The 26,341-nt window shown below is 37.5% G+C and overlaps 1 protein-coding gene across 1 annotated transcript in view; it reads right to left on the bottom strand.

Moving 5' to 3' along the window:
• Positions 1 to 8,289: 8,289 nt before the first annotated feature.
• Positions 8,290 to 26,341, bottom strand: part of MACROD2 (mono-ADP ribosylhydrolase 2) — a 2,040,087-nt gene continuing 2,022,035 nt past the window's right edge. Inside the window, exons 18-19 of the mRNA XM_081290808.1 lie at positions 23,106 to 23,173; positions 8,290 to 11,592 (exon numbers count right to left, since the gene is read on the bottom strand). Of these exons, the coding sequence (XP_081146934.1) occupies positions 23,106 to 23,173 (68 nt within the window). The 3' untranslated portion in view covers positions 8,290 to 11,592. The remainder of the gene's footprint in view (positions 11,593 to 23,105; positions 23,174 to 26,341) is intronic.

Here is a 26,341-nt window from a genome sequence, read left to right as displayed (position 1 = left end):
CACCACCATTATTTCTGTGTGTCAGGCATTGTTGTATGTGTGAATGTATAAGATTTACCTTTATTAAAATCCTAAGTGGTAAATAATTATTACTATTTTATAAATGTGACAACTGAGGCTGAAAAAGTTTAAGTCAAACAGTAAAACACAAGGCTGAGATTTAACCCAGGTGTTTTTTTTTTCCTTCTACTTCTTCTTCTTCTTCTTTTTTTTTTTTTAATCGTAACCAGTGCCTTTAGTATTATTCAATATTTGGATGGCTGCCTATGAACCCAACAGAAACAGAGAGGGAGCTGGCAACTTGCAGGCAATGCCAGGTTTTAGTTGCCTTATGGACTGGAAAAATAGATATTCTGACTTAAACTGAGAATTAGCTGCATGGTTGAAATGTTCTCCAGGTCTGTTTATTCTTCTTCACCTTCATGGGAATGCATCTGTCAATCATTTTAGTGCAGGAAGATTGTTCTCAAAGTTTGGTCCCTGGAGTAGCAATAGCAACCACATCACATGGAAGTTGTGAGAGGTGCAAAATCTTGGGTTCTTACCCAGGGCTTCCTGAATGAGAAACTCTAGGTTGAGGTCCAGCATCTGTGATTCATCAAAGTCTCCAGGGTGATTCCAGTGGTAGCACAGTGGTCAGGATAGTAACCTTTGGCTTGGATTCAAATGACAGCCCTGCTGCTTACCAGATGTATGTCCTTGTGCAAATAACAGTTTCTTGGTGCCTTAGTTTGCTCATCTACAAAGTGAGGATAATTATATCACTATCTCATTGTCAGGATTAAGTTAACATGTATAAAGTGATTTGAACAATGAAGAGCGCTATTTAATGTTAGGTATTTATGCATTCTCTGTCCAGATTTATTCTTTTCTGTTCACCACAAAACAAAAGGCAGTATTTTACCCCTTGCTGTGCTGGATCTTTTAGAGGATACAGCATCTCTGAGGAGGCAGACATGTCAGTCTTTGCCAGACTAGGCTGCTAATGAGTCTAAGCTGAGCTGGATCCAACACCTGGGATCCGGTGAAATAGAACCAAAAGACATTTCAGTTTGTTTCAGGCATAACTCAGACCTGAGCTTTGGCAGCAGAAGCATTTGATAACCAAATGCTATATCCCTGTGTCTTGGACTCTGCAGATGAAGGGTCCTGTAACAGACCAGTTCTGTTCAGTCTTTCAGCACTTGCTTGCAAAGTGGATGATTGCTTAAAGAGGATGATCACTCAAGACACACTGACATTTACCTAGCTTTTGCCTCCTGACACACTACGCAGAACCAAATGACTCAGAAGAGAGATTGATGGGACTGGAGGCCCAGGCAGTCAGGAAATGTCTTTGGAGCAGAATATTCAGAAACTGATTGTTATTCAAACCACAGCTCAGCCTTGTCACAAGGCCAGGGATGAACAGGAACGCTATTCTTCTCTGGAACATTTCAGGAAGCTGCATTTTTAACAGGTCCCTGAACCCTTAACGTCTGCATGGGCCCAACAAACTGGCTCATCCATTTTTCTGGATAGTGAAAGAGAAAGAATTGGAAAAGAGCAGCTACTTATAGGTGAGAAATATGATAAAGCTATTTTAAGTTTTATCAAAATGTTAAGTAATAACCAAGAAAATTTGAAAATTGAGGCACGAATTGTCCATACTAGACATTAGCACATACTGTTAAAACTACAATAATTAAAACTGTTGCACTAAGATAATCCCCAAACAATAGAGGAGGTAGCCCAAAAATTAGATCCTTGTATAAATGTAAAATTAAGTATACATTAAATAAACTCAGGGCACAAGGAGCTGAATGTAATGTAACCAGAACTATTTTAAAAGTCACTTGTCACTTGGGAAAAATGGAATCACATATACAACTAATAAAGCAAATAAAAGGAAAGAAATAGATGAACATCTAAAACATTTCCCTATCTCTAGACAGAGAAATAAAGACCTTTGAAGTTCAAAAGCTGTACATTTTAGGACTTAGAAAAATAAGGCATATTCACTTCCCCTAGATCAGGTTTTCTTTGTATTTTCCTAATAACAAATGAGAAGTCACTTCTAGGGATGGAGACCCTGCAAAGGTTTATTGTACCACATCCTCAAATTTTTATCTAAGACAATGCACAGCAACATATTGTTCCCCCTCCCCCAGCCACCTCTGTCCTCTGTCCAGTGTGGAATTGCTTAAATCACCTTCACCTGAGATAATCTGACTCCCCTCTGTAGGCTGATATGGCGGACTTGGTCTTGGAAAATGGAAGTAGAGGGCTTGACCACAGCTTTGCCCTCAAAAGAGGGAAAGCACAAGCAAGGCTAGGTAATCAAACTCATTTAATTCTCCTTCCAAACTACATTTTCTGGGTGATGAGAATAGGTTCAGTTGACCAAGTCATGGTCAATGAAACAGAACTTATGTGCAATCCTTCCTGGGTCTTGGTTGTATCATCTTGCTCCCTGGTGACCTTGCAGGCCACAGCCTGAAGGTGACTGCACTCACAGGATGGCAGCCTATAGGAAAGCTGTCCAACTCATGAGAGGCTGTGATGTAAGTGAAAGTCAACCTTCATTGTGTTCAGCCACAAAAAGGTCATTGTCTTTGGAGGGCAGCATGGCCAAAGATATCTAACAGCTCTCCGTCATTGCCTTCAGATAAAAAGATGAATCACAATAACATCAAAATACAGTTCCTGCTTTGTGTGTGGCAGAATCAATGAACACATCCTCTCCCTGCTCTTTTTTTTTTTTTTTTTGCATTGCATTAAGTAAGGAATAGGCATAAATTCTGAACCAAAAGGCAGTTCTCATGATAATTGTGCAAACATTTCCTCTTCTGTTGTTCTGATATCTCTCCTCTGGGACAGAGTGCCGAGCCCTCCTGTTAACTTGCCTAATAGCCAATAGTTTAATTCATCTTTCCTCTCTATTTTTCCCTAAAAATGAAAGAAAGAAACTCCAGTCAGGCAGTCACTATTCTCATAAAAGGGATTTTTTTCAAGAGTTTCTAAGCAGAATTTCTTTATTATTCAACAAGTATCTAATGAGCACCTAGCATGTGCCAGACATAGCTCTTTTATGTGGGATACTTCAGTGAACAAAACAGACAAAATCCTTACCCTCAAGGAGCAGAGAGCGTATATATGTGTGGTGTGGCAAGCATCTGTCTCTGAGCCACATCCCCAGCCCTGTTTTGTATTTTATTTAGAGACAGGGTCTCACTGAATTGCTTAGCGCCTCATTTTTGCTGAGACTGGCTTTGAGCTGGCAATCCTCCTGCCTCAGCCTCCCAAGCCACTAAGATTACAGGCATGCACCACAGCGCCCAGCAATCAATAAGTTTTTGAATTGAATTTAATGAATAAATTATATATAAGCATTACAGAAAAGTGTGGTGTAGAGGAGCCCATGTATAGGGTCAGACTACAGATTGTTTGCAGCATTAGAAAGGATAATCATGGCAAAACGCACTGAGAAAGCTTTGAACAAATTTCAGTGAGGAAAATCATATGTATAACTAAAGAGTTCTCAGAGGGCTGGTGCACAATTTTAAGGCAAGAAACATGGCAGAGTGTCTGGAGTAGAGAAGTCCATGGAGGAGAAAAGAGAGAAGTTTGCAGAGCTATGGTGGAGGGAGTGCAGCAGCATCACATGGGGTCCTCAGGACACTGTAAGAATTTTGTTCTTGACTTTGAGAGAATTGGAGAGCTGCTCAGAAGAACCAGACACCTATCTCAAACTTGCTTAGAAAGGAAATTTATTGGTTCATAAAGCTGAGTCAGAATAAGGCTGCTGAAATCTCCAAGTTCACATACTTTCTGTAACTTGTGAGTTTTTCTGTGTCATCAACCAAATTTTAGGGAAGGTGATCACTGGTCTAATCTGGGTTACTTGATCTCTCTAAACCAATTACTGTTGTTAGGGAAATAAAGTCATGTGATTGTCTAGAGTGGGTCACATATCTGTCTTTTCTGGCCAAAGAGTAAGACTGGAAGGTCAGTTCTAGAAAATTCATAAAAGGAATTTTATACTAGGCTGAAAAACTGCATTACCAGAAAAAGCAGGAATGAATGCTCAGCAGGAAAAAACAATAAATGTCAACTACAAAAGGAATGAAAGCCTGCACAAAGGGAGAAATTTGATTACATGGAAATATGAAAAGAAGTTTGTGTGTCAGAAAATATCACAAGCAAAACTATGAATCAAAACACAAGTAGAAATTTATATGCAGGAAACATGACGAAAAAATAATACTCTATATAGGGTTGGGGCTGGGGGTGTGGCTCAAGCGGTAGCGCACTCGTCTGGCATGCGTGCAGCCCGGGTTCGATCCTCAGCACCACACACAAACAAAGATGTTGTGTCCGCCAAAAACTAAAAAAATAAATATTAAAAAATTCTCTCTCTCTCTCTCTTTTTTAAAAAATAAATAAATAAATAGGGTTTATAAATATCAATAGAAAACAAAAATTCCAATTGACAAATGGCCAAAGAACATAAAGATCTTAATTCCCCAATGGGAAAATACAAATAGCTGACAGAAATCTGTCCACCCTCATAGTAAATGAAGAAGTGATAGTTAACATAATAGTGATAAGCCATTGCTCATGATGGCATGTCTTAGTGTCCACATTTATAGTACCCCGAAGGACAATGAGAGTTCTATAAAATGGAAATTCTCACTATATAATTACTAACAATATGACTTTAGAAAAGAATTTGGTGATAGGCATCAAGTATTTATGAACCCTGAAAATTTTCTAAAATATCCTCTGATGCAAACAAAAACTTGTGCCTAAACTATTCCTTTGGGGGCTGGGGATGTGGCTCAAGCCGTAGCGCGCTCGCCTGGAATGCGTGCACCCGGGTTCAACCCTCAGCACCACATACAAACAAAGATGTTGTGTCCGCCGAAAACTAAAAAATAAATAAAATATTAAAATAAATAAATAAATAAATAAATAAATAAATAAATAAATAAACTATTCCTTTGTAGTTGCATTCAAACTAGAGAAAACCTTCAGGTGAGTGGTAATGTAAGTTACAGCCATATGATGAGCTGTTTTAAATGACTCAGACAAACACTGCATTGACAATACTTATAATCAATTGAAAAGCAATGTGTAAATAAAACACATTATGATTCAGTTATGAAAAAATATAAAATGAAAATAAATCCAGTATATTACCAGTGTTATCAAGTAATATAACAGGTTACACACAGATAGTCATTCTTGTTATTGCTTCTCATTTCTGCTATAAATCTGTTTACTTTGGTTTTCTGCTCTGTGTTATATTAATTTAGGTAAATTTTATTTTTAAAAAATCTCCAATTTATTTAATTTGTAGTTGGTTAAGTAGTTATGCATAAAATTTAATCTTTTTGTATTTAAACTTTCTGTTGCTACCCTCTTAAAATTATTCATGACAGTTGTTAGGATTTGTCTATCTGGAGGGAATTTAAAAAAAACAAAGCATTTAACATTTTACTGCTTTTAAAAATTTGTTTTATATAAGTCCTCATTTTCTTTGTACTTTTCTTTATAGAAACCTTAATGTGAATGTTTTAAAAAAATTCTTTAAAAGTTTTTGATGTAAAAAATGATCTAATATAGAAGTAGAGAAATTTATAACAATTTTTCTGTAAGCATACTTTTGGCTTATCCCACATGTTCTCAATTCTTTTTTTTTTTTCCTAAATAGTCTATTTTCTTCTCAATATCCTCCTTGACAAAGCACTTAGAAAATTACTATTAAATTATAATAACTATTGTTTTGATATCTATTTTTTAATTTCTAGTTTCATTGCATAGTGATTAGAAAATAAGACTTTAGGATTTTTGAGCTGCTAGAATTTAAGTGGCAAAAAATAGTCTTAGTGGAGTTTAAGCTTTGAATCTGACATAATCTTTATCCCAAAGTGAACATTTTACACTGAAAGATGCCTTTACAATCCCTTCTAATTAGTTCTTGGGGGGGAAATTTACATTATTTTGTACATTTGAGTTGTGATATATAAATTTTTATCCCTGCTTTATAAACAATCACAAGTTATTAGAAGTGTTCTTTGAAGTACCAAAGATGGGGTTAGGTAGGTAAACATGATTTGGGAAGAAGGACCTACTTTGAAATAGGGTAGCTACAAAAGCTACCTCTAGGAAGTGATATTATGACTCAAGATTTCAAGGATTTTCAAGTTCAGGGGCTTGAGGCTAGAAAAAATTTGGTTTATTCTAGGAATAGACAGAATGTCAATATACTGGCAGTGTGATAAGCCAAATCAAGAGTCACATAAGATGAGGTTGAGAGACAGATCATATAGATTCTTGGACTTTTTACTTAAATGTTTTGATTGTATGTGTATCCGTACAGATTGTTATACAGAGTAACAAATGACTCCTAAATCTCAAAGCTAGGTTTATTTCTCACTCATATCACCTTACTAATGATGGTTGCCTGAATCTCAACTATATGTTCACTCCAGGTTCTATGCTGATGGGGAAGGCTGTCTTGCTGTCAGAAAAAGAGTGAGACTTCAAGCTTCTGCCTGAAGTGACTCATGCCATTTTGGCTCACATATCATAGTACAAAACAAGTCCTATGGCCACCTTCAATTTTAGTAGGAGGAGGATGTGTTCTTCTCTTCCAGGGAAGACAAATTACAATTGGCATAATTATCTCCTTGTATCCATATCCTTCCATGCGTGTTAACTGAGAGAGCTTTTAACAAATAAGCATACACCAAGTGTCAATATTTTACATACATGTTTCAAAAATTCTAATCCCTAATTTTCTAATTTATAGTAAAAACAACTTTATCTTCATGGGTCTTTAATTTGGGAGCAAAGTTTAAGTCAACTTCAGTAGAACAGGATTTTATATTTACTACCTAATTGTAAGGACTATTTATTTATCCCTTGATAAAGAGTTTTGAACTGGAGAAAGAGCCATTTGCCTCTAGTACAAAATAGCTGAACCTAATGCTAATAATTTATCAAGTGCTCTTGTAAATAATTTTACAACTTTAAAGTCTAATATTTTGGCAATTTATTCGTGTTTATATTTGTGAGTTCAGGTATGTATTCATGTGTCCATTTTCCAAACTAAGAAATGGAGGTACCTTTTTTCTTAAAGCCCCACAACTGGGCCAGAATCTCAACATGAACTTAAAAAGGTATCATTATCCTTTGAACCCCGAGAGCCCACATTGAAGTGAAGCAGTGTTTAGTGGCACCTTTGGTCAGTGTAAGGGAAAAGTGAAGAAGCTAAGAGAGAAACCCAAGAGTGAAAACGACATGAAAAATTGGACGTAGGTGAAAAAGTCTAGCAGGGAATCATGTCAAATGATCTTTGTGGTCACCCTGAAACATTGTGTTGGGATTGCTCATTGCAGCATGAAACTGTCCTGCCTATATTTTTCCCCCCTAATCAAACTTTGTTTACCTCTAGAAAAATGTTCCTCTGATACAGTTTAGATGACATGTTCTTAAACAATCCCATCTCTGGCTTTGATAAAAGGGATGATTTGATTGCCTTCTAGAACAATACCACTGGTAGCACATATTCTTTCTATAGGGAGTAAAATAAATTTTATGGAATGAATACATATTTGTTTTCAAAAGAACATTTTTTGGTAGTGATTTTTGATGGCCCATCACCATGCTTTAACAAACAATTGTATAATTCTATCATTTCTATCACCATTCTGTCAATAGTAGACTGAGGAGGATTATAGACGTCACAATGACCAGGCTCATAGAAAGTGCTGGAGAATTCCAGTAATCCGTGATGGACCAATGCGCATGGAACTATTGGCTTTATCTTATGTCTGCATCTCAGAAGCTGTTTCTAAAGTCATGAATTAGCTAGTATTTATACAAAATTTTGACATTGGGATTTGTATCTTTACAAAACTACTCTGTAATTTAAAGTTTGAAAAGCATGACCAAAACACTGATCTGTCTTAGGGGATAATATTGACTTACATAGGCTTTTTTTTTCCTTTTGCACTGGGAATTGAACCCAGGGTTTGGGCACTTCAGCATTGAGTTATATCCCCAGCCCTTTTTAAAATTTTGAGACAGGTTCTCACTAAGTTGCTTAGGCTGGCCTTGAACTTGTCATCCTTCTGCCTCAGTCTCATAAGTCGCTAGGATTACAGGCATGTGCCATCATGCCTGGCCTATAGGAGTAATTTTAAATACACATATTTATAACCAAGTAGTAATAAGTGAGCATTTCAAGTTATTAATTGCCTGTAACTAAAGAATAAATTTCATGAAACAGATAATTCCACATTATCCTCTCAAACGAATTTTATTTGCACTCTGCTCTAACAAATATAGTATGAAGGCAACAGTTGTTTAAGTGTCTTAGTGTATGGCACAGATGAAAAGAAACAAACGGATTGAGAAGCAGTCCAGCATTTCAAGGCTGGTTTAACAAAAGAGGCACGTATCATCCTATTGAGCAGTTTATACCAGAAGATTTTTTTTCCTTGCAAGCAACAGACTACATTTATTTGCATTAAGTAAAAACATATCTTGATCAAGAAAATTACTTTTTTTTCTGATTTTCCTTTATATCACAAATGTCAGGATAAGGCAAATCCTTAATGAGTCATATGATAAAAACCCTATTCCCCAAGAAAATATATTGAATGTATTCTGCTAACTTTGTTATTTTTCAAAGCACAGCCGACATGCGCCACATACAGAGAAATGTCTTTTCAAATCAAATGCATCAAGCAGAACTGTATTAATTCACAAAGAGGCTTTTCAGTGTTTCATAGAAAGATTTACAATTAGCTGTGGTGATTAATATGTGACCCAGTATCACAGACCGTGTTTCGGATGTCTTCTTTGTAAGCTTTTATGAAAGAGGACTTGTCCATCATCTGAATAGTTACCAGCTAGAGGAAAAGCCCCTTTGTCTCTCCTCCAGTGAGTACCTTTTTAATTAGGAGCATTATGTTGAAGTCCTACTTCGATCCTCTGTATGCAAACATGACTAATATAGGGCTATTTTCCTCCCTCCCTCCTGTAACCCTTCATACCACATAGCCTGGTTGAAGTGTGGTTGAAAATTGACATCCAGAATTCATGTGCAGGAAAATTAATCAGCTTTTCAAATTTATTCCCTTGTACAACCTGTGCAATGACAAAGCCAGCAAATACAGGTTTCCTGTGTTGAGGTGTCTTCCATCTGACCAATAGCTAGATTTTTTTTAACAGTTCACTATTGAAATGAAAATTAATTACATTTTTTGTTTCAAAGCATATAATCATATAGCCAAATAGCAACCATAAAGCATAACAAAGCTAAAAGGAAAGCTTAATCTAATCATAAAAAGAAGTTTAAACAAATTCAGCAATGGGGCTGATGATAAATATCATTCTCTTAGCTTCCTGGATACAAAGGTTACCTCCAGTTTGCACACAGAGCACTCCCTCCTCCCTTTCCTAACCCACCCACATTTAAAATAAATGAATGAAATAGCTGTGGATGATAAGGGGAATGCCCAGACTGGAATAACTCCAATCCTGGCTGTTCCTCTCCGGAATATTAGGTCTTTTTCATCTTTCTGTTGCTCTTGCCTCCTTTGAGTTGTCTTCAATTGTAACTCATGGATGGAGGCTGAGTAGCACTAACTTTTGAAGTCACTAGAAAACAAGTTCCTAGCAGATTGTACTGGTCAAGCACTTGATGAGAATGACTAACAACGTTCAACTGAGTCACAAAGATGGCATGAAATACAGAGATATCAATATCTGGATGGCATTGTTCCTCAGATTATCTAAAACAAGCCTTTTCCTTTTTTAGAAAGCAATGTCTAATGGGTAAAAAGGACATATGTGCTTCTATATCAAACTACGGAATAACAGCTGAAGGAGAAATGACCATGTTTCCTCATCATGAAGTCACTTAAATATCATTGCTATGTCACTAAACAGCTTTTTTAAAAAAATAAGTGTTGTTAAAACCTATGACATATGCAGAATTATAATTTGCTAATTATTCCAGTATATCAAATAGACCATTTGGACGGGGCAATAAATTCAGAAAGAATCATGGAAGATGATTAGTTTCCTAGGAAAGGACAAAACTGAAGGATTGGATGGGATATTTAGAATGCAGATATACTTTCATTTTAGAAGTAATTCAATTCTTTTTCTCCCTCTCAAGAAAAATGACTTACAATCCTAACGCTCTATTTAGAAGACGGAAGAAGATATGTAAGAAATGAAATCAGTTTCCACAGAAAACAATGGAATAGCCTTAGGACCAGGGAGGCTGTGGGAAGCAGGCATCTGCCTTAGGCTGGCTCTGGGATGGATACTTGTGATGATGCCTGGCCTCCTCTGGCCCTCATTCCTTGTGCCTACTGCCCACTGGCACCTTAAGTTGTTAGTACTGCTGCTCCCCTTTAGGGCCATACTCCATAAAGGGACCAGCCATCCAATCAGGCTTGGACTTCGCATAAGCAAACCACAGCATTTAAATGCAGACCAGAGAGCCAGCACAGCAAGGAAAAGCTCTGACTGCTTCTAACCTCTAATGAGAATCGTTTTTTGAGGGGGCATCAAACCTTGAGTAAATATGTAATCATCCTTTATGAAAAACGTTTGTGTCGAGAGATTTCAAATGGAGCTTTTAAAACTAATAGGCATTAATAACAAGCATACATTAGAGTCCTAAGTGCATTGGCCACTCACTTTGCTTTTCACAACACCACCTAGCTAAGTGCATCCTTTAAAGTTGTGTAGCAAAGAGTTACATCTCACTGGTGGGCTCCATGCTGAAGTACATGGTAAAGGCTCAGGACCCAGGTAAGCTCTGCTGGAGGTCAGTATTAAAGATGAGGAGTGCCTGTGTGCTCCGAAGTACTATGAAGGAAGAAACCCTGATGGTTGCCTGCAACTACCTTCCTTGATTATGTGTATGTGCTCTGCCCTGGGTTGAATCCTACGTTCACCATTCTCATTAACTACACAGAACAAACTGTACCTTGGGAATCCCTTAACAAATATTTTCAACTCATGGTCCAGACCTTTTCCAAGTGAATTCTAAGGGTTTTGCTCTTTTCCTAGTCTTCCTAGTCTTTGTAGATGATACTGATGTTGGGCTTGGTGATTCCTGAAACTTGGCCTGCAACTTGTCAAACAATCATCTTCCTTTTCTTTCTTTGAAGAAACCACTGTACGAGACCAGCTTTGTGAAATAACCAAGAGAGCAGACAGGGACCAGGAGACACGTGGGAATGTTAAAATGTGCCACTGTGACCCTGGGGCAAAGTGTGAGGAAAGACAGAAATGACAAGTAGAGTGCCTGAAAGATGTGATAACATGAGTCTTCCCACCAGATTAAGGAAACTTTTTTTTTTTTCTTTTTCTGCAGGTAAACAGAACAAAATGTAGCTGGAGAAATTAGAGCAAAGGATCCCCCATCCTTCCATGAGACTTGCCTTCCCCCCACCCCCACCCTCCTCCACAGTATGTGCTGTCTTCTTCCCAAACTTCCCCAGGGCCAAGAGAAGCCTTGCAACTCTGAGGACTGTCATTTAGTTTCATTTCTTTGTTCCTTTGCTTCATCTTTCGCCCCTGCCGAAGACAAAGAGAAACCATTTGTTAGATTAGAGATAAATCGTCTCCATCTTCATAGGCTTAGCAAGGAATATCTATTTAATACAGCTTTTACATGTCCCTGACCCCTCAAACAGGCCTAGAAATATCTTATTTGACTATCAAAGAGCTCTGGATATCTGAGCTGTAATTGCTGGCACACGGTACCTTTAAAGAGCATATTAATCACTGCTAATAAATGTGGCCACATTGACAACCTGCTTTAGCTGATGGGACGATTAATGCAACTCTTCAAAGTAATCTTTGAAACACCTAACCTTGAATTGATATAGCTTCCCTTTTCAGGCCCATTCACACACATCTGAATGATATAATACTGATTTGCAAAAGTCATTGATGTTTATGCTACCATTTGAGGTTTTTCTTAGTATCTGCTGTGTTCCTTACCTATGAGAGAGCTCTGGGAAGATCCTCTGCCCTAGCAGAATCAATATTTTTTTAGATTTTTAAAAGTGAAATATAATTCACCTATAGGAAAATGCACAGATCTAAAGTTATACCGTTTCTTCTGTTTTGAAAAGAAGTTGCAGTTTAATACCCACCACTGTCAAGATATAAAAGTGTAACTGTCACTAGAAATTTCCCTTTCCTAAGGCCACTCCTGCTGGAACCAACAATTTTCTGATTTCTATTATGGTAGGATTAATTTTTGTTCATCTAGAACTTCCTAAAAATGGAAACATACACATGTCTGTTCTGTGCCTGGCTCTTTGACTAAGCAGAAAGCTTGAAAATCATTCATTTTGCTGCTTGCTGACCACAATCTCTTTTTTTTTTTTTTTGTAATGCTAACTAACATTACATTGTATAGATGTATCACATTTTTAAAAAAATCTATTCTGCTATGAAACATTTGGATTGTGTCCAGTTTGGGGGCTTTGGTGAATAATACAAGTATTCTTTTGAAAAAAAAAACATTTAATGACTCATTAATTGTAATTTTAATGGGATTCATGCATACCATGCACACTGACCATATGCAACTACTTTCTTCTACCTCCCCATGCTCCTTCCTACCAATATTTAATTTCAGGTTGACATTTAGTTTCTACATATAAGACCACATGCAGTATTTGACTTTGGCTTATTTCATTTTAGTTTATCCATTTTGCTGCAGATGACAATTTCATTCTTCTTTATGGCTGAATAATACTCTGTTGTATATATATGCCAGATTTTACTTATTCATTGATTTGTTGATGGGCAACTAGAGGGATCCCATATCTTTGCTATTCTAAATAGTGCTGCAGTAAATGTGGACATGTAGGAATCTCTTTGGTATGCTGATTTTATATCCTATGGATATGAGTGGGATTAGTGGACACATGATAGCTCTATTTTTAATTTTGTTTTTTATTAAGGAACTGATAATGTACACCACAGTAGCTCTACTAATTTATATTCCCACTAACAGAGTATAAAAGTTTCTTTTTTCTCCACATGCTTGCCAGCATCTGTTGTTGTTTTGATAATAGGCATTCTAACTGGGTTTATAGTCTTAATAACTAATGATATTGAGCATTTTCTCATATCTTGCCTGTTCATATTTCTTCTAATAAGAAGTGTCTATTCAGATCATTTGCCAATTTTTAAAATTAGATTACTAGTTTTTTATTACTGTTTCTTTTTATTCTGAATATTACTAACTTTCTGTCACATGAATAATGAGTCGGCAAATAATTTTTCCCTCTTTGTAGGTTGTCTCTTTGTTCTGTTGATTGTTTCCGTTGCTGTGAAGCTTTTCAGTTTGATGTGATCCCATGTGCCAAATTTTGCTTCCTGTACTTTTGAGGTCCTATCCAGGAAATCATTGCCTGCACCAATGTCTTGAGGTATCTGTTTTCTTCTAGAAGTTTCAGAGTTTCAGGTCTGAAACTATTTACGTTTTTGATCCACATTGAGTTGATTTTTGTACGGGGTGAAAGGTAGGGGTCAAATTTCAGTCGTCTGCATGAGGATATCCAATTGCCCCAGCATCATTTGTTGAAGAGCCTGTCCTTTTTCCTTTGTATGTTTTGGGCACCTTTTGCCAAGAGTCAGTTATCTGTGGATGTGTGCATTTATTTCTGGGATCTGTTCCATTCCATTGGTCTGTATGTCTGTTTTCACTCCAGTATTGTGGAGTTTTGATGACTGTAGTTCTGTAGTATGTCTTGAAATCCAGTACTGTGATTCATCCAGCTTGGTCCTTTTCAATTTAGATTGTTTTGGCTACTCAGGGACTTCTGGTGCTTACATATGAATTTTTGTTTTTTCTGTATATTTCTGTGAAGCAGTTATTGTTATTTTGATAGGGATTGCATTGAGTTAGTAAATTAGTAGATTGCTGTAGGTCACATGAACATGAAGGTATTTCCATTTTCTTGTGTCTTCAATATCTTTCACCAGTGTTTTGTAGTTTTCATGGTAGAAGTCTTTCACTTCCTTGGTTAATTCCTAGGCATTTTATTTTATTGTGTTATGATTGCTTTCATGATTTCTTTTTCAGGAAATTTGTTATGGCTATATAAAAAAGTTATTGATTTATATTGATTTTATATCTTGCTACTTTATTGAATTATCAATTCTAATAATCTTTGGGAGGAGTCTAGTATTTCCCCTATATAGAATCATATCTCCAAATATGGATAACTTGACTTCCTCCTTTCCTAGTTGGCTTTTATTTCTTTCTCTTGGCTTACTGCTCTGGTTAAAACTCCTAATACTTTATTGGATAAGGGCAGTGAGAGTGGACACCCTGGTCTTGTTACTGATCTTAGAGGAAATGTTTTTCACTTTTCCTAGTTTAGCATGATGTTGACTATGGATTTGCAGTATATGGGCTTTATTTCATTGAGGTACAAAACTTATAAACCTAAGTTGTCTAGGACTTTCATCATGAAGGGACATGAATTATATCAAAACACTTTTTCATCATCTATTGATATAATTATATTTATCCTCATTCTCTTGATATAATGAATTATGTATTTTAGGGTACACTATCGGGGTTGAACTTAGGGGCACTTGACCGCTGAGCCACATTCCCAGCCCTATTTTGTTGATATAATGAATTATGTATTTTAGGGTACACTATCGGGGTTGAACTTAGGGGCACTTGACCGCTGAGCCACATTCCCAGCCCTATTTTGTATTTTATTTAGAGACAGGGTCTCACTGAGTTGCTTGGCACCTCGCTTTCGCTGAGGCTGGCTTTGAACTCATGATGATCTTGCCTCAGCCTTGTGAGCCGTTGGTATTTTAGGCATGTGCCAACTTTCCTGGCTATGAATTACATTTTTTGAGTAACTGAACCACCCTTGCAATTCTGGGATAAAACCAACTTGATCATGGTTAATGATCTTTTTGACATGCTGTTGAATTTGATTTGCTAGTATTTTGTTTAGGATTTTTAATGTGTTCATCAGGGATATTGATCTATATCTTTCTCTTGTTTACGTTCTTGTCTGGTTTGGGTAGCAGGGTAATGATGGCCTCATAGAATAAGTTAGAAGGGTCCTCTCAATTTCATAGAACAGTTTGGGAAACACTGGTGTTAGCTTTTTTTGAAAGTGGTAAAATTCAGAAGTGAAATTGAGCTTTTCTTTGTTGGAAGACTATTACTGATTTTTCTCATTGCTTGCTATTGTACAGGTTTTTTATATCATCTTGAGTCAATTTTGGTAGGTTATCTGTGTCCAGAAATATATCCCTTTCTTTTAGTATTTCCAATTTATGAGCATACAATTTTTTAATACCTTTATTTTATTTATTTTTATGTGGTGCTGAGGATCCAACCCAGTGCCTCACACGTGCCAGGCGAGCACTCTACCGCTGAGCCACAACCCCAGCCCTGAGCATATAGTTTTTCAAAATAATCCCTAATAATCTTTTTTATTTCTATGGTATTAGAGGTAATATCTCTTTTCCATCTCTATTTACTAGGGTCTTCTTTTTTCTTAGTTAATCTTGCCTTTATGCTCATTGATTCATCTTTTTAGAAAACCAACTCTATTTCATCTATTGTGTTTTTCTTTTAAATCTCTATTTCTAGCCAGGCACAGTGGCACATGCCTGTACTCCCAGTGGCTGGGGAGGCTAAGGCAGAAGGATCATGAGTTCAAAGCCAGCCTCAACAACTTAGTGAGACACTAAACAACTCGGCAAGACTCCATATCTAAATAAAATACTAAAAAAAAAAAAAAGGAGGCGGGGGCTGCTGGGAATGTGTCTCAGTGGTTAAGTGCCCCTGGGTTTAATCCCTGGTGCTAAAAAATAAAATAAAAAATAAATCTTTATTTCTACTTTGGTCTTTTTTTCTTTCTACTCATATTGGGTTTGTTTGCTCTTGCTTTTCAAAGTCTTTGAGATGCATTATGAGCTTGTTTCTTTGAACTGTTTTTGTTGTTGTTGTTTTTTTTAAAGGAAGGCACTCCTGGCTATAAACTTTCCTCTTAGTACTGTTTTTGTTGCATTCCACAGGTTTTATCACAGTGTGTTTCCTTTGATTTCATAACATTTTTAAAGTTCCCTTCTCTCTTTCTCAATGACCCGCTGTTTATTCGAAGGTGTGTTGTTCAATCCCAATGTATTTGTAGAATTTCGGGAGTTTCTCTTGTTGGCTTCTAGTTTTATTCCATTGGGGTTAGAAAAGATTTGTGATATGATTTCAATTCTTATGAATTTTGTGGTCTAATAAATGTTCTATTCTACAGAAAGTTCCATACACTATTAAGAAGACTGTGCATTCTCCAGCTATTTGATAGAAGTTTCTCTAAGTATCTGGTAAGTCCCTCTGGTCTATGGTATAGCTTAACTCGGATATTTCTTTGTTGATATTTTTCTCTAGATGATCTTTACATTTAGGAGCATGGGTATTGAAATCCCCCCTATTATTGTATTGCAGCCTATCTCTAAAACCATCAGTGTTTGTTTTAAAAATATTGATGTGACATTAGGTGCATTCATATTAACACTTGTATCTTCTGTTTTTTTGTTTTGTTTTCTTTTTTTGGACAGGGAGGGGTACAAGGAATTGAACTCAGGGACACTCAATCATTGAACCACATCCCTACCCCTATTTTGTATTTTATTTAGAGACAAAGTCTCGATTAGTGGCTTAGCCCCTCACTTTTGCAATCCTCCTGCCTCAGTCTCCCAAGCTGCTTGGATTACAGGCCTGTGCCACCATGCCCAGCTAATACTTGTATCTTCTGGATGAATTGATCCCTTGATCATCATATAGTGACCTTCTTTGTCTCTTCTTAATTTTTGTCTTAATCTATTTTGTTGGATATAAGTATAGTTATTTCTGCTTGCTTTAGGATTCAGATTGTTTGGAATATCAATTTACATCTTTCCACTTTGTGTTTTACAGATGAACTTAAGGTTTTTGTAGACAACATGTTATTTTCTGTAATCCTTTCAAATGGCAAACATCTTTTTATTGGAGAATTTAGTCTATTTATATAATTAATAGATGTAGACTTATGCTTGTCATTTTACTGATTTTCTACCATTGGCTTTAGATATTTTTTATTCTTCCTCTTATTTATCTTTGTGGTTTAGTGTATTGACAATGTTTTATTATCTTTTATTTTTGTGTGTGTATCTACTCTATATTTTCACAAGTTCTCATGATCCTAGTTATTTCATTTCTGAATATTGTACACATGTACATATTTTTTGAGGTCTAGTGGTTATGAATTCCCTCAGTTTATGTCTGTCTTGGAAGGTCTTTGTTTCACCTTCATTTCTGAAAGATAACCTTGCTACCCACCACAATATTGGTTGGTGGTTATTTTCTATCAGGACTTTGATTACATCATTCCATTCCTGGCTGACTTATAGCATTTTTCCTGAGAAATCTGCTGTTAATCTATTGGGGACTCTTAAATGTTATTTGGCACTTTTCTCTTGAAGATTTTAATTTTTTTCTCTTGCACTTTGACAGTAGCTCCTGGTTATATCCTGAGTGCTAGGAGATGATGTACAATCCTTTTCCAAAATAAAAAAAGGCTGTGCAGATTCTAGGTTACTTATCTAAGTAAGCTGTAAGGATTGTGAAACTGTCCAATAGGTAGGATTTCTAGCATCTCTGCTAATAGTTTTCTGATACACTTTCAAGCTTAGCCATGCAGAGGGAGAACTCCCTGCCTGGAGACCTAGGGCAGAAAAATACCAGGGCCTTTTGTTCCTCTTTTTGTGCCTGTATCACAGGTCTCTGAATCTTACAAGGTGCTAGTCTCTGTCGCTGATTTTAGGTGTTTTTCCATAGCCATTCACCTCAAAATGCAGCTGTATACTTGTAACTTTCATGTTTCTTTGTAGAGGAGGAGGTGAATGCTGGGTACCACATTCAAGTCATCTTGAAATTCTCTACTAAAGAATATTTTTGTTGAAGTCTTTTATTGATATGTTATTTGCTTCAAATATTTGAAATAGAATTTTTTGGTCATAAGAATCTACCTTATCTAATACATATCTAATTACATGATATTGTAAGAAATCACCAGTTTCCTGAAGTGCCTTATTATGGTTTGAATCTTAAGTGTCCCCCAGAAGTCTCCTGTGTTCCAGGCTTGGTCCCTAGCTGATGATGGTGTTATTGGCAGGCATTGAAACCTGTAAGAGTTGGAGCCTAGTGGAAGAAACGTCATTTGGGGTACACCCTTGAAAGGGATATAGGGACCAGACCTGCTTTTTCTCCATTATATGCTTTCCAGTCACTACATGATAAGCAGTTTTGCTTCACCAAGTGCTCCTCACCATGATATTTTCTGTCTCTGCAAGCTGCAAAACAATGAATCTAGCCACCCATGGACTGAAAAATCCCCAAATTTCTTTAAGCCGATTTTCTCAGGTGTTTTATCACAGGGACGGAAAGCTGACTGGTACCAACAAGGGGGTGTCAGTGCCGTGACCATACCTGACAATGTGGTTCAGAAACCTTTGGAATTGGTTTGAAGAAGGAATTTGGAAAAATTTGGACATGAGGATGAGAGAAAGCCTAGAACTCTGTAAATGGAGCTTTAATAGGCAATTCTGGTAGGGTCCCAGAAGGCCAGAATGCTGATAGAAATGTGGACAGTAAAGGCTGTGTTGATCTGTTCATGTTAGAAGGAGTTTGAGAGGCTACTTCTGCAGTACACTGGCAAAAAAGTTGTCTGCATTTTATCCATGCCCTGAGACTTTGAAGCTTAGTTTAAATGAGATGGACTGATTTATCTGGTAGAGGAGATTTCAAAACAGCACAGCATTCAAGCCTGGGTATTGCTGGCTTCTTTTATCCATATTTGCGTGTAATCAGGAATAACAAGCAGAGGGGAAATATTTAAAATACCTGGTGTTTGGCCAGAAAAGGAGTCTGTTTAATAAGAGTACCTTCCTTGGAAATTTTAAAGAGATTAGCACAATTAAAACACAAAAAAGTCATGTTCTTGCACTGAAACAATAGGAAAGCTTTCTTGAGGGCATCTCAGGAGTGGGTAACACCCCACTGTGGCATGCTCAAAAGTGTGCAAGTATAAACCTTTTATTTGAGAAGGGCATCCTGCTTGCACAGGGCTGCCTAGGGAATTATTTGCCCAGGATTCACTTCCCTGTGTTCAGCCATCAAGGCACTCAGATATCACTGCATCTGTGGACCATGAGGGTCCTAGTTTAGCTCATACAGGTGGCTGACCTTGGCACCATATATACAGTGCTGATTTTATAGGCATACAGAATGTGAAAGTTATAGGGTTATGGTGACTCCCACTGAGATTTCAAAGGAAAACCTTTGAAGACCGGAGTGTGGAAAGATTGGAATCCCTGTGAGCAGTCCCTGACGGGTAATGTGTGGAGGTGAAGCCACTGTGGAGATCTCAGAACATAAAACATCTTGGGGGAAGCTGGAAGCAGTGAGCCAAGCCAGTTTAAGAAAGAAGCTATTGGGGCTGGGCCTTTGACTCAATGGTACAGTGCTTGCCTAGCATGTGTGAGGCACTGGGTTTGATCCTCAGCACCATATAAAAATAAGTAAAATAAAGGTATTATGTCCATCTACAACTAAAAAATATATTAAAAAAAAAAGAAAAGAAAAAGAAAGAAAGAGGCTACAGCCAGCATGGCTACCCAAATCTGTGGGGGTTCACATTTCACCAGAAAGATTTTATGTTGGCATTGCTGGGTTTTGTTTTGGTCCTTATTATTTATGTGTTCCTACATCTTGGAATGTTTACCTTGTGCCACTGCATCTTACAATTGTTCTTTTCACATTTACAGAGGTTCAGATCTGAGAGTTTTCCCTGAGTCTCAGAGGAGAATCTGGACTTGGACTTTTGAGCAGTGTTGGAACAGTAAAATTTTAGGGGCTGGGAACATAATGTTATGTCCTAGATCTTTTTTTAAAAAATATTTTCAGGGTTTTTTTAGTTGTAGTTGGACATAATACCCTTATTTTATTTTTATGTGGTGCTGAGGATCAAACCCACCACCCTGCATGTGCTAGGTAAGTGCTCTACCACTGAGCCACAACCCCAGCCCCTGTCCTGGATCTTAAATGTCCACTAAAGTCTGTTTTAAAGGCTTGGTCTCCAGCCAATGGTGCTGTTGGGAGCTGGTGAAACTTGTAGGGAAGGTTCTAATTGATGGAAGTTAGATCACTGGGGATGTACCTTTGAGGGGATATTGGGAGCCTGGCACCTTTCTCTACTATTGCTTCTGAGATACCACAAGGCGAGCAGCTTTACTACCACACTCTTGAGGCCATAATATTCTGCCTCTGTACAGGTCCAAAAGCAGTGGATCCGGTTGACCATGGACAGAAACTGTAAGGCAAACTAACCTTTGTTCTTTTGAGCTGATTTTCTCTGATGTTCTGTCATAGCTTTGGAAAGCTATCACACGGCTGCATCATTTTACACTCCCATTAGCCATGTAGGAGAGTTCCAGTTGCTCCATATCCTTTAACAGTCGGTGCTGTGATTCTAAATTTTATATCTGCAGTCCCTGCTTTCCAATAGTTTCAGTGCAAATCAAGTTAAATCTGGTAAGGCTCAATGGGTGACAACCATGTACAAGGTCCCAAACTGTATTCTTGGGAACAATAGAATAAAATGCATGTTCTAAATACATTAACAGATGTTTGATCCAAGTAAACAATATCTACTCTTAAGATAAGGACATTCTTTTTCCTTCTCTGAGATTGTGACCAAAAGGGCATAGATATTACAAAGTGTACCAAGCTAAAAAGAGTTGTGGAGGGAGTGGAAAAGACATTTATTTGTACAGTGGTCCCTCAGTATCCAGGATGGATTGGTTGTAGATACCCGCAAGGATATCCAAATCTGGATATTCTAAGTCCCTCAAATAAAATGGTATAGTATCTATATGTACATTTGTCTTATATATTTTAAATCATCTCTAGATTTTTTTGATAGCTAATGCAGTAGAAACTATGTGAATAGCTATTACACTGCCCTGTTTAGGGAATAATGACAAAAGGAGTCTCCATGTTAAGTACAGATATTATTATTATTATTATTTTAGAATAACATAAAATTAATTTATTAGTCTTTTAAAAGAATTCCCTTATTAAGTCATTTTTTAAGATATTATTTTTTAAGAATATTTTTGATCTGTGGTTCATTGACTCTGCAGATGAATCAACTGTACTAGACAATTGGGATTAAAAGTTATATCTGATACTGGCAAAGTGGAAGCAAGCACTGAGCTCAGAAAACCAGTGTTAAAACAGTGACTCAGCATATGAAAGCAGGTAAAACAGCAACTTTTTAAGCTAGGAATTGGAGGTCTCAGGTTAGTCATCTCTATCAGGAACCAACATCTTCTCTGGTGGCCTATGAATCTTAAAAAAAAAAAAAAGCCTTTGAGCTATGTGTCTGCATATATAGAAGCAAAATCATGCTTACTGTAGACAATACATGAAGTCATGAAGAAAAGGTAATGGAAAAAATCCTACCACTATGACAACTATGTTCAGAAAGTCACTAGGGGGTAATACAATATAAAATAATTTTGAATGGGGAGTATTTAAACTTCTGTTCATCACCCAAGTGACCTTTATGTAAGTCTCTTTTATTTCCTGGATTTCAACATCCTTAAACTAATTTAAGACTTTGTTTTGACAACTTATTCATTTGGGTTAGTGCATGGGTTCATGTTTATGATAAAGAAAAATATCATTTTCACATTAAGGAAAATAGATATATCCTGGTACTTTATCTGGATATTGATCACACAGGAACATTATAAGATCTAGATTTATCCCTTATAAGTTGTTAGTTGGCAGCAAAAGGGTGAAAGGTCAAGAAACACTGAGAAGTTTGCATGTAAATTGCTCAGATTTAGTCTTTCATTAGTTTTTAATGGAGACTTCTCAGCTGTATTATTTCTGTAGTTTAACAGGATATTTAAAATACAGGAACTAGACTAGAAATGCTAATAGAACATGTTTGTGTATTTTTAGTAGTCCTATGTTACTCATGCATCATACCAATGCCTTTATATTTAATTTTGTTTGAAATTCAAGACAGTTCTGGGAAGGACAGATAATTCTTGAATTTTATGTATTCTACCATGATACTGGAGCGTAAGTCTGGTGCAGTGTGGGAGAGTATAGCAGGCTGTATCAACAAGATTTGTGTCTCAATGACCCATAATTCAAACAGTTAAATATTTTAAGCTAGGAATTGGAGAAGTTACAGAGTGAGACTGCTTTATTTTAATTCTCCTCAACAGCCCTCTCAAGATGTGGAAAAGGGTAATAGATCATTCATCATTCTAGATATACCTCAGTGTCTGTTGAGACTTAGAATGTTTGTCTGCAAAAACACTTCAACTTGGTTTTGTCTAGACTTCTTGTTTTCCTGGAGAGTTCCCTTAGGCCTATTCAACCAGACAAGCCTCCGAGTGCACGCCTGTGTCCCCAGGTAGCCAGGACTTGCTTCTGCCCACACAAACTCCTAGGTCTTTATACATTCTGCAGGACAAAGACACTGGGCTGGGGTGGTAGCTCAGTGGTAGAGCGCTTGCCTGGCATGTGTGAAGCACAGGGTTCGATTCTCTGCACTGAGAATAAAGAAAGATCCATCGACAACTAAAACAACAACAAAAAAGATACCAAACAACTTAGCAGACAGCTCTAGAAAGGCAATGCTTTGGAATCAGCTTAGGAATAATTTGATTACTCCAAGGAGGCCAGGGGATAAGATGGAAGAAAATTTTTTTCTCATTTTGTCAAAGAATAAGATTTTTTTTCATGATTTTAAGTATGCTGTGAATTATCTTCTCCCCTAAAGATGGCAAGTTTCTAGAGAATTATAAAAAGTTTTTATTCACCTTACACAGTGGAATTTAAATATTTTAAAAGTCTGGTCCAAGTCAAGTGATGGGACTTGGCAAAACTGAGGGAAATCCATGTGTCATTGGCAAACAATTCCTTTTGCCTGGTTAACAAATTGAAAAATCCCACCACAGGGGCATCTTACCTATTGGTAATCTTCTTGCTGACTCTCTGTTGGGTCATTTACATTGTCAACCTGACTGTTCATTTCAACTGTAACCAGAAAGGAAAACAAAAAAGTCAAATATTTATTAAGCCCAAATCTCTTAAACACTAACTGGTAGGGCCCAGTTAGAAGAAGCAAGTCATTGGGGGCATGTTTTGTCCCCGGACACTTGCTCGGCTTCCTGGTTACCATTTTACCTTATCTCAGGCACAAAGCAATGGAACCAGCAAACCTCAGACTGAAACTATTTGCCAAAATAAACCTGTGAGTTTATTTTCTCAAGTATTTTGTCATGGTAACAGAAAGATAGTACAACATTTCTGATTTTCTGTCTTGTACCTTTTTTTTCCAGTTTGTTTCTATTCATTCGAGTGTTTGAATCCATCCTTGTATATTTTCATGGGCAGGGAAGGGCATTCACCTATAGTTCTTCACTAAACTGTAGAAGCTGAGCTATCATTTCATACTAGATTTTGGTTTGACAATTTGGGTATATATTACCATCCTTATAGAAATAAATTCAAAGGCCTTAATAGATACCTAAGAAAATAAAGAGAAAAAGCAAAACAGATCACTAAGATGCAGAAAATTAAGCAGCTCCCTTCAAAATGGCACTGTCAATAGACCTGTTTGGTTTGCCACATTTTCAATTTCAGAATTCAAAACAGACCCTGCAAGCTTGCCAATGGATGTAGCAGCAAACACTATGGAAAAAAAAAATCTAACCAGATCACACAGCTCTGGAAAACTATGCTTTCATTTGACTGTGTATTCTATGTAAGCATTTGCATAAAAATAGAGTGTGTAATTACTGCCTTTCTCCTGTAGCTAAAAGCAGTCACTCAGACTTTCCAAGGGTCAGCAGGTTTAATGAGATTGATATTGTTACAGCATCCAAGCACATTCTGTAAGCTGAGACTGGACAGTGGCCAGATAATCTAGCAGTAGAACTCTACTTAAAACCTCAATAGCAACCCATCTGGGCAACCAAACCACAATCTCTGGTAATTGGCTCAGAATTCACTGGACTTGGTCAGTGATCATCAGCTTCCATATTTTCTGTATCTGCTTTCAACTTGGAACCAACCAGGGAAAGACCTCTGAATTAAAAACCTAAGATGCCCCACTTTAATTTTTTATTTTTTTTTTTAAAGAGAGAGTGATAGAGGAGAGAGAGAGAGAGAGAGAGAGAGAGAGAGAGAGAGAGAGAGAGAGAGAGAGGAGAGAGAGAGAGAGAATTTTTTAACATTTATTTTTTAGTTCTCGGCGGACACAACATCTTTGTTGATATGTGGTGCTGAGGATCGAACCTGGGCCGCACGCATGCCAGGCGAGCGCGCTACCGCTTGAGCCACATCCCCAGCCCAAGATGCCCCACTTTAGGTAACAGTTTCCAGATTCCCCATACCAACTACCTCCAAACACAAGTGATAATGACTGACACCCTCACTATAGTAACCTCTGAATAAGTAACTTCCATTTGTTTCTCATTTAGGTGGTGATTTATTTGTACAAAATCAACAACCTAAATCTTTTTCTCAGACATTAAAGCTTGAATAAAATAATGTCAGATGCCGGTTTCACACTCCAAAGATGCTTGAAAGAGCATCTATGGTCTCTCATTCAACTCTCCCAAGTTATCACCTGCAAACTGTCCTGGGTTTCTAACAATGTGTAAGCTTATTTCCACGTGTAAACTGATCAGGTGTGGCAACTTTGTTGGTGTAAAGAAAATCATTCCTGCACTGTTCAGCCTGGTAGACAAGGTCATTGGAAGTCTACCCACCACAGTGTGGCAAAGTACAGGATAAAAATAAAAGGGAGCATTTGTCTGCTGTTCTCTCTCCCAGTGGACACTTTTAATGTTACTATGCACGTTAGGTATTTTGGTGACAACAATGAAAAGCTAAGAAGAATGAGTTTGAGGAGAAAATGTTTATTTTAGGCTCATGCATGGTTGGCCAACTCCATTGCTCTGGGCCCAAGGTAAGGCATGACAGAGGGTAGCTGCTCCACTCAAGGCAGCCAGGAAGCAGAGCATGCACAAGGAGCCAGGATCAAAATATAGTCTCCAAGGCACACCACCCCCAGTGACCTACTTCCTTCAGCCACACTCTACTGCCTATAATGGCCACCCACTCAGACCATCCAAGTTATTAATCCATCAAATGGCTTAATCTGTTTAATTATAATGAGGTTATAATTATTTCACTTTGGAACATGGCTACATTGGAGATCATGTCCCTAACATGGGAATGTTTTGGGGGATATGTTAAACCATAACACTATACAAAAGCATTTCATGCTCAAATAAGTAAAAGATGTCAGTTTGTATAGAAGAGGTTATAATTAAGGTAGGACTATGTGGGAGACACCTGCAATAAGAAATTTTATTTAAAACTACTTTGGGAAAAATTCAGCCAGTGGGGGCTGAATGACAAAGTAATTTACTTTTCTTTAGCTTAAAAACAAAACAAAACACCTCAAAGCAAGATGGTAACTGAGTAAAATCCTTCAGGATGGATATTCATTCAAACTGCCTTCACAGGAACTAAGGAAATCAGATGAGAGATGAGACCACAGTGGCTGCTTTTACTTAAACACAATGAAAAAGGCAAGAAGACTTGCCTGTGGCACCCTCCCCCAAACCTAAGCATTTTCTCATATCCTGAGTACATAACCTGTCAAGGCCAGCACAATGCTGGTAAAGGACTCCCTATTAGACTCCCCAGGTCCTTGAAGGTGGGAGACTCAGGTGCAACCCAGATTTAGCACCTGCATTGGTAACCAAAAGACTCTCCCTACCATCCATCCCCCAATCTTGGTCAACACAGCTATGACCAAGCCAATGCTTACAGAGCTCTGACACTTCCACAGCACCAGGTAGAGACCTACACTTCAGAAGGATAGGCTCATTTTGAACTGCATTATTGCCAGGTGTGATGTGGACCCTACCCTAATGCACCTGAGACTCTGCATGTCCTTGAAACAGAATCAAGCACAGCTCAGCTTAGCATCAGCCAGGTAGCCAAAGCACTGAATTCACCATTGCTATGTAGCCTTGCACAGCACAGTGAGATGCAAAATGGCATTTTCTGGGTTGGTACCAGTTAGTAAGCATAAGATGTTGCCCTGGGACTTAGTGCTGGACTATGGTGGTGAAATCTACAAGTGTGCCAGTATACCCAGCCTCTGAAATAGCTCTAGTGCTAAGG

The sequence above is a fragment of the Spermophilus citellus genome (assembly GCF_964194105.1).
Source record: "Spermophilus citellus genome assembly, chromosome: 4".
NCBI classification, from domain to species: Eukaryota; Metazoa; Chordata; class Mammalia; order Rodentia; family Sciuridae; genus Spermophilus; species Spermophilus citellus.
Note: the sequence above shows the minus strand (reverse complement) of the source record. Positions and strands in the feature narration are given on the sequence as shown.